At 51.9% G+C, this 8,522-nt stretch overlaps 3 protein-coding genes across 3 annotated transcripts, besides 12 other annotated features; all 3 read left to right on the top strand.

Annotated features, from left to right (window-relative positions):
- Window positions 1-978: 978 nt before the first annotated feature.
- Window positions 979-995: a microsatellite.
- A 180-nt stretch (window positions 996-1,175) lies between these two features.
- Window positions 1,176-1,216: a sequence feature (A-rich).
- Window positions 1,217-1,249: 33 nt separating this feature from the next.
- Window positions 1,250-1,304: a sequence feature (A-rich).
- A 133-nt stretch (window positions 1,305-1,437) lies between these two features.
- Window positions 1,438-1,459: a microsatellite.
- An 852-nt stretch (window positions 1,460-2,311) lies between these two features.
- Window positions 2,312-2,340: a sequence feature (A-rich).
- A 185-nt stretch (window positions 2,341-2,525) lies between these two features.
- Window positions 2,526-2,531: a microsatellite.
- Window positions 2,532-2,575: a sequence feature (GA-rich).
- Window positions 2,576-2,595: a microsatellite.
- An 80-nt stretch (window positions 2,596-2,675) lies between these two features.
- Window positions 2,676-3,794, top strand: Tco025E_05091 (putative protein kinase; the record flags this gene model as incomplete). The annotated part of the gene is made up of 1 exon (XM_029371994.1): window positions 2,676-3,794. One exon carries the CDS (start codon window positions 2,676-2,678, stop codon window positions 3,792-3,794), a length of 1,119 nt encoding a protein of 372 aa, XP_029227985.1.
- A 202-nt stretch (window positions 3,795-3,996) lies between these two features.
- Window positions 3,997-4,038: a microsatellite.
- Window positions 4,039-4,338: 300 nt separating this feature from the next.
- Window positions 4,339-5,265, top strand: Tco025E_05090 (uncharacterized protein; the record flags this gene model as incomplete). Its single annotated transcript, XM_029371993.1, has 1 exon — window positions 4,339-5,265. The coding sequence occupies one exon, from the start codon at window positions 4,339-4,341 to the stop codon at window positions 5,263-5,265; it is 927 nt and encodes a 308-aa protein (XP_029227984.1).
- Window positions 5,266-5,297: 32 nt separating this feature from the next.
- Window positions 5,298-5,329: a microsatellite.
- A 351-nt stretch (window positions 5,330-5,680) lies between these two features.
- On the top strand, window positions 5,681-7,792 carry Tco025E_05089 (putative long-chain-fatty-acid-CoA ligase; the record flags this gene model as incomplete). The annotated part of the gene is made up of 1 exon (XM_029371992.1): window positions 5,681-7,792. One exon carries the CDS (start codon window positions 5,681-5,683, stop codon window positions 7,790-7,792), a length of 2,112 nt encoding a protein of 703 aa, XP_029227983.1.
- Window positions 7,793-8,113: 321 nt separating this feature from the next.
- Window positions 8,114-8,138: a microsatellite.
- A 44-nt stretch (window positions 8,139-8,182) lies between these two features.
- Window positions 8,183-8,211: a microsatellite.
- Window positions 8,212-8,522: the final 311 nt, after the last annotated feature.

Raw genomic sequence — 8,522 nt, 5'->3', positions numbered from 1 at the left:
CTTTATCAAATGCTCTCCTTTGGGAACAACCGTAAACTTGGGCTGTGTTTTCGTACCTTCAAAGAATAAGTGCCATGCATTATTGGCGCTATGTTTCGTTTGTTTTATAATATGTTATGTCTGGGGTTTTTATCCTGTAAGGGCGGGGAAATGAAACTAAGAAAAAAAAACGGATACACGTGTCTGTGTGCCCACGCATCCCCGTGTGTATATACACGACTGTGCGCACGGTTGTGCGTGGTAACGTTCAATATATTTATGTTGTTGTTTTTTATTCGGTTTGTTATTAATTTAGGTTTTATTGTCTATTTCTCTCTCTCTACCTCTGTGTGTGTGTGCGTGGATCGGGGTTGGGACTTTTTTCACCGGGTTTCTCCCCGATCGCAGTTCTCTTTCTGCATGCAACAGCAGCGCGGGTCGATGGGTCCTGAGCCACCGCACACACACAATACACACGCAAAGAGAGCGATGAAAAAATAAAGATGAAAAATAAAAATAATTTTTTTTTTTTCTGTAAGAAATTTCGTTGTTTTTTTTTTAGTTTCGGCTCCGTCTGGAAATGGTTGTGTGTGCTACGACTGCCGTGGAGCCCTTCCGCAGCAGCCCACCTACCCACCCCCTACTTTTTTTACCCCCGACGGAATGGGCATCATCCCCCACTTCTGCCGCTGCTGCTTTAACCCTCATTTTTAACGGGGATTCTTTTTTTTTTTTGCTCACTCCTTGACGCACGTCGTTATGAACTGCTCTGCCGATAGATCCCGCTGCATGGGGCTGTTGCGTTGGCGATGCCACGCCGCGTTCCCCACTACGGGGGCCAGGGGTGTGTGAGTGTGTCGGGTGGAGCTGGAAAAGGAGCTGCGAGAGCTGCGGAGGGGGGCAAAGGAACAGCGAAAGAGGTGGGGCCCCAAAAAAAAAACAGACCACGGTGGGTTGAGGCGGCACGGTGATCGGCCTTCTCGTTATTTTCACACACACATATATATATATATATAGTTTAGCTTAATCCTTTTTTTTTGTCCTCCTCTGTCATGCGTGTCCCAAATGCGTATTTTCTTATTATTATTTACCCCTTCTGGGTGCTTAACTTCGCAGCCGTTTCCGTGTGCCTGGTTTGTGCCTGTTGGGGGTCTGTACGTATGTGTACCTTCTTTTTCATTTATTACAGCTAATACTTTTTTTTTTCGTTCATTTCTTCTTTTTTTTCTTCCTTTTTGACACCGGTGACCACGGACCAGCGTGGCCGCCGTTTTTGTTTTGTTTTGTTTTTCTTCAGGCTTTTTTTTTTCGTATTGGTTTTATTTATGTGTGTTTGTGTGGTACATACAAAGCGCGTTTCCGTAGAAGTTAAACGTGGTTGAAGACGTTTTGGGAATTCATTTTTTTTATTGTTTTGTTTACTTGGGGGATTGTTGTTTCGTGCCGTTTGCCTTTTTTTGTGTGTGTGTGAGTGTGAGTGCGCGCAGGCTTCGCTCTGCTGCTTCTGCGGGTGGAGGGGAGGGGTGTGTGTGCTCCTCGCGTGCAGTGCGTGCGGGGCGAGGTCTCTGCCTCTGCAGCAAGAGCGGCAGGCAACGTCCTCGCAGCGCAGAGGAGGGGAAGAGCCTCCGGCACGGCGCAGCGGGAGTCCCCGACCCTCCAGAAGGCGAGGGCCGCCGAAATTTGGGCGCAGTTTCGCATAAAACTGAAAAAAGAAAAACAAAACCAAACAAACGAATCCAACATCAATACGAAAAAAAAATTGGATCTCCAGCAACAGCAGCTTGTCAGTGTAGGAGCTATATCCGTGAGCCAAGATGGGTGTAAAAAAAAAGGAGAGCAAAAACAACAGGCAAACGTGAGGTGTCTCTGCAGTGCATGGCAATGAGGCGTATGGGTTTACATATTTGCCTCAGGGCATGTTCGCAGAAGTTCGTTGAAGGTATTACTTGTATTGCGTGTGTGGTGGGGGGGCGGGGGTTGTAGACTGAAGCTACGACTCCCGTGTTTCAGTAAACACCACTGCGAGAGGGCCGCCTGGGCGGGGCTGTGAAATATTCTTGCAGTTGACGCCTTTGCAGTGGTCAGGCTTTCAAGTCTGGAGCGAATTGGTCTGGCGAAAAATAAGAGCCGCAGGGCATGGCGAAGTTGCCGAGAGAACGCACCCTTCATGAGTTCCGCCTACAGACACCTAAATGTTTTTATTTGCCTCCTTTGTGAAGAAAAACAAGTTCCCCAACGGTATGGATATGCGCTGCAATGAAAGAGAAATTGCTGTGACATCCAGCGAGATGCAGAGATATACAAGCATGTTTTATTCCCCCTCTCCCCCCTCTTTTTTTTTTTTGCCTTTTTTTCTTTTTTCCTTCATTTCTTCCATGGTTAGTCACGAGGTTGGTGCAACCTCACTAACCACGTATTCCTTTTTCCTTTGGTCTCTTTTTCCCCTAGACTCTAAGCGTCGGCCCAGGTGGGGGAGGTGGCGAGACGCCAGATGCGCGGGGTGCGTGGAACAGCTGCTCCTTCGTTTGACTGCGTTTTGTGTGCCGTATTTGTTCCTTTTCTTATTTACTTTCTTTTTCTTTCCTTTCCTTTTCTTATATATATATTTATATATATGCTGCCTCCCCGGGGTTTACCCGCCCCAGGCCGGTTGACGTGCGCGGGAAGGAGGCCGAGGGAAGGGGCGGGGAAGGGCGATGAACAGCAGCGCACCGCTCATCTTTGATGTTCCGCCAATGTTTAGGGTGGAGTCCATCATTGGCCAGGGCTCGTACGGCGCAGTCTGCAAGGCGGTCTACGGCACCGACCAGGTGGCCATCAAGAAGATCCCAAATTACGTGAAGAGTGAGGAGACGGTCCGCCGTGTGCTGCGCGAGATTGAGATTCTGCAAAACTTGCAGTTTTGCGAGCAGGTGGTGGGGTGTCGGCTGCTTTTCCGGCCGACAAGCCGCGAGAAGGACGTGTACGTGGTGATGGACTGCATCCCTTCCGACCTCTCCACGGTGGTGAAGAACAGGTCGATCGCGCTTTCAGAAAACATTATACGTTTCATTACGTGTCAGCTGCTGCTTGCCCTGCGTGCCATGCACCGATGCAAGGTGCTGCACCGCGATTTTTCCACACGCAACATCCTGATTAACTATAACTCACAAATCTTTGTCTGTGACTTTGGCCTTAGTCGCTTCTTTGACCCAGACGAACAGCTTTCCTTTGGTGTCGTGACGCAGTGGTATCGTGCGCCCGAGATCATCCTCGACGCCGAGTATGACGCCGCCAACGACCTCTGGAGCGTGGGCGTTATCGTCTGTGAGTTGCTCCTTCGACGCCACCTCTTCCCGGGAAAATGCAACGACTCTGCGGATCAACTTAATCTTATCTTTCACCTCGTTGGCACCCCACCGGCGTCTGTGTTTAACGAGGGCCAGCCATTCGCCCGGGCCTCCGTGAACGCCAAGAACTACGCCCTTTCAGTCATAGAAAAACGTCCACGCAAATCAATGCTGCGTGAGCTACTCTGTCGTGCCCCCATTTTACAAGGCAAGGATGCGGAGACGTCGCCCATCATTGACGTGGCGGAGAAGCTGCTCTCGTTCAACCCACGTGACAGACCGACAGCCGACGAGGCGCTGCGGCACTCCTGGTTCGAGCCCTGCCGTGCCTTTATTGATGACATGATTGCGGCCCAGGACGAGCAGCAGACAAGTCCGCAGTTTTCTTCCAACAGTTCTTTGTCAATGCAGGAAATGACCCAGAAAATTGAGGAGATTGTGCCGATGTTTTCGGAACAGCTCCTCGTGAGCGAGGATGCCAACTGAAGTGTCCGCCAGAATGACCGGCGGCGAAACGGAAAAGAGGAGGAAACGGGAGGAAAACAGCAGAGGAGGGGAGACAACGCCGCCGCCGAATGTGAAGAAATCTTTCCTATTGCCTCTTTCACACTTCGAATTTCTCTCCTTTGCCGGACATTTTCTCTCCGGATGTGTTGTTGTCACGAATGACTGAGGCTAATTTTTTTTTTTGCTGTTGTCGTTGTCGTTGTCGTGGCTGTGCTTTGCTGTTTCCCTTTTACCTTTTGATGGAGCCGCATTCGGTAGTTATGCTTTTTCTCGTTCCCCATGTTTTTTTTGTGCTGTTTACAGTGGGCTGTGCATCTTGCAACCACTTTTGCCTGCTTGGGCTGTGTCACGAGCCAGCGCGAAGTGTGTCAGCGCGGACCGCACTGCAGTGTACGTGCGCCTGACGCTTTTTTTTTTTGCTGTTGGGTTCCGTCAGAGAGGACGAGACAGGGTGGCGGCTGCCAGTCTGTCGCAAGGCCGTTTTGTGTAGGAGTCGCACAGAGACGAACGCCCCGAGAGAGTCATGATGCGGCGCAGCTGCATCCTGCGGGACAAGTCGATGTTCGCGGCGAAGCGCCGCGTCATTGTCCCCATCCACCCCACGCCCAATTACCCGGCCCACTTCATCAAAGCCTCCTTCACCACCGACCCGCTGAAGGAGAAGCAGAAGGCGCGTTTTTCGTCCGGCGGTGAGGCGATGCGGGAGGTGCAGATGATACCAAAGAACCTCGAGGGCGAGCGATCGCGGCGGGAACTCATGTCACGCGGTGATAGCGAGTTTGAGGCGCTCGTGGAGTTTATTCAGGGCGCCTCATACGATCAACTAATATCGGGGCGTCGCTTTAAAAAGGTGTACGACAAGCTTTCGGAGAATGATGACATGTTTGTTTGGCTCTGTCACACGGCGATGTCGGTGCTGAATCCGGGGGATGTCCGTTCACGCCTGGTGTATAACCACCTGCGCACACTCGCCGAGGCAGTCGCAAGTGGGGAGATGACGCTGCGAACTGCCTTTCGATTTTATGAATCCGCCGTGCGCAGCCCTGCGTACCGTGAAATTGCGAAGCGGCAACTGGAGGGCGGTGCGGCAACCCGGTTAGCTGGTATTAGCGCCGCAGCGGAGGTGATGCGACAAATGGGGCTCACCCGACGCCCCATGGCCTCGTACTTTGAGCTGTATCAACGCATTGTGGAGCGGTCGGAGGCAATGACACCGTGGGGATTTCCTCCGCTGTTTCAGTTTGAAGAGCGTCTTTCGCTCGAGCCGCGGCTAAAGTTCTTTTCGCGGGCGTCGCAACAGGCACTAGAACGCCGCCGCCGCGGCAACATCATGTCCGCATACACAACGCTTCAAGGTCGTCGTATTTTCTGGATTCCGCCCACGTGGAACCGCGCCGGCCGCTTCCTTGGCCCGCATGTCACGCTCTACCCAGGTATGACGCCCGATTGACGTGACCCTGTGGCGAGAAGAGAGGGAGCTTATGTGTGTGTATGTGTGTGTGTGTGTGTGTGTGGTCGCTTGGTAGTGTCACCAGCTGCGTTTGTTTGTTTTTCCGGCTTCCTTTCGCCTTCGGTTTTGGCTTGACGCATTCTGGCACTTGCGAAAGCTCTCCTTCGCTGCCCGCGCTTATTCGTTTCTCTTCCTTCGTTTGTCTCTGTGTTTATTTTGTGATGCCCCCTTCCTCGCCTGCGCAACCGCGTCCGCATGGTGGCAGCTGCATATTAAAGCGTGAAATTTTGGCGAAGAGGCAAAAGACGCTGGACGCATCGAAGAAACTAAGACGTAACTGTCCACAGGTTATCGCTTTTTTTAAGAGCTTGGCCGGGAGGAGGCACTCAGGCAGCACTTTCCACAGCTACACAAGATGGGGGGGTGTCTGGCGTCGGTGCTGGATAAGCGCAACCAGATGAGCCTCGTCGACTTCCGCGAGTATCAGGAGTACATGCAGCGGGGGAAGCAGGCTGAGCCCGTGCCGGGGACGGAGAAGGCGAACGCCTCCGCCATCTACCGCATAAGCGGCACCTCCGACGAACAACACAACGAACTCGTTGAGAGCTTCTACCGTTCCGAGACGCTCTCGCAGAGAGTCTACAATGTCTGCATGGAGCGCGGCGAGAGGACGGCGATGACGTACCGCGTCCTAAAAAATACGGAGTACGTCACTTCAACCGACGCCAATGGCAAGGAAAAGAAGCTGGAGGTGTACGTGTTTGAGCCACAGCGTCGCAACATAAGCTATGCGCAGCTATGGGCATGTATCGAGAATCTGGGGAAGGGATTGACCGAAATAGACGTTAAGAAGGGAAGTAAGGTGGCTTTGTATGAAGAAACTAGATGGGAATGGTTCTGTTCTATTCATGCCATTTGGTCTCGTCAAATGGTGGCAACTACGGTGTACGCCAACTTGGGAGAAGATGCCCTTGCGTATGCACTTCAAGAAACCCAGTGCGAAGCTATTATCTGCGGCGGAAACAAAGTTGCCAAACTTGTCGAGCTGTTGAGAAAGGAGGACATGCACGATTCCGTCATTATTTATCTTGATAAACTTCCAGAGGGCACGGATACTGCAGGTTATGTTTTGTATTCTTGGACCGATGTGCTGAAAAAAGGTGAGGCGAGCCAGCTTCCATGCGCGAAGCTTCCCACTTCTGAGAACTGCGACGATCTCTCACTTATTATGTACACAAGCGGCACCACGGGGGCTCCGAAGGGGGTGATGCACTCCCACGGAAGCATTGCGGCGGGGTTCTCCGCGTTGGCGTGCCGTGTACTGGACATTCTTGGCGAGTACAAGGAGCCAGAAACGTACTGTTCGTATTTGCCGCTTGCCCATGTTATGGAGCTCGCCGTGTTGAGTATCCTCTTCCTTCGTGGTTGTCTTATTGGGTTTGGTAGTCCACGGACGCTGACAAATGTGTTTGCCAAACCGCGGGGAGATTTTGAGGAGTACCATCCTGTGCTTGTCGCCGGCGTTCCCCGCATTTTTGACACCATTAAACGAGGGGTGGAGGCCAAACTCCCCCCAGCAGGCTCCTTTAAGCGTAATGTCTTTGACCGTGCGTGCCAGTCTCGTCTCAAGGCCTTAAAAGAAGGCAAAGACACGCCGTACTATAACGCCAAGGTTTTTGCACAGGCCCGTAATGCAGTCGGGGGGCGTGCACGTATGTTCTTCTCTGGCGGAGGACCCATGAACCCCGCCACACAGGAGTTTATGAACATTGTGTTCGGTGTCATGATTCAAGGATGGGGACTCACAGAAACCGTCTGCTGCGGTGGCGTTCAGCTTCCGGGCAACCTTGACTACGGGAGTGTTGGCCAGCCGCTCAAGTCACTGGAGCTTCGGCTACTTGACGCGGACGAATACAAGCACACGGACAAGCCGGAACCCCGGGGGGAAATTCTGCTGCGTGGACCCTTTCTTTTCAAGGGATATTATAAGCAGGATGAACAGACGAGGGAGGTCCTTGATGAGGATGGTTGGTTTCACACAGGTGATGTGGGAGCCATCGCGGCGAACGGTACGATAAGCATCGTGGGACGCATTAAGGCGTTGGCGAAGAATTCCAACGGTGAATATATTGCTCTTGAGACAATGGAGGCAGTCTACGGGGCAAATTCGCTCATTACACCTAACGGCGTGTGTGTACTGGTCCATCCCGGCCGCAGTTATACGGTTGCGCTGGGACTCACCACAGAGAAACTTGCAATGGATTTTGCCAAGGCAAATAAAATCCCTGGCAGTTTCCCCGCCATTCTTGAAAGCAAGGAGTTTCGCGCGAAGGCAACACAGTCGTTTCAGGCGACGGCACGAAAGGCCAACCGCAAGAGCTTTGAGGTGGTACGCCATGTGCGCTTGTTGGCGGAGGAATGGACTGCCGAAAATGACATGTTGACGGCAGCGTTGAAGTTAAAGCGGCGCGTCATCGACGAGCGCTACAAGGACTTAATTGAGGAATTATTTGCCGAGGATTTGTAGGTTTTGCTCCATCTTTTTTTTTTTGGGGGGGGGGACACTTTTTTATTTGTCGGCGTTTTTCTTGGAACTCCCTTTCCATTCCCTTCCAACTTTTGTTTCTTTCTCGTTCTTATTATGGTCTCGTAGCCATGCACGTTATGAGCTTCGTGGCATGTTTTTCTGCAGTTGTTTTTCGGCTCGTTTTTTTTTCCCCGGCTCGCTTTTCTCCTCCCACATCACACGTGCATGCGTGCATGTCGGCTTGGATCTTTATTTTCCCTCGGGCCTCTGAGGGAGCTGCGCTCGAGAGGCGAATTCCCACTGAAATGAGACTTCCCTTACTTTGTTGTTTGTTTGTTTGTTTTTTCGCTGCCAGTGAGAGGAGTTGCGGAGTCGTGTATACAAATACAAATGTATATGTATATATATACATATGTATACATATGGTGTCGTTTGTTGCCTGTGTTTATCTTCAAATGACAACCTGTTTTTATTTCTCGCTCTGCAGCAATCGCGAATAGTTTTTCGGGGAAAAGCAAATCAACTTTGATGTACGCTTTCCACTTCGCGAGCGGCCCGAGGCCCGCGGGCTGTAGAAGGCCGAACGGCGCCTCTGCTGCAGGGTGCTCGCGCGCCGCGTGAAAGGCAGCGGCGCTTTTGTGCGGTTTCTGCTCCGCACAGGAACATCGCCGGAGGGGAAGCTGGAGAACTCACGTTGCCACGTTTGTCTCTTTCTCGGTCTTTCTCTCTG

This window comes from Trypanosoma conorhini, assembly GCF_003719485.1.
Source record: "Trypanosoma conorhini strain 025E chromosome Unknown Tco_14.4_contig_00283, whole genome shotgun sequence".
In the NCBI taxonomy this organism is placed as follows: Eukaryota; Euglenozoa; class Kinetoplastea; order Trypanosomatida; family Trypanosomatidae; genus Trypanosoma; species Trypanosoma conorhini.
This window is presented reverse-complemented; position numbering and strand designations above follow the sequence as displayed.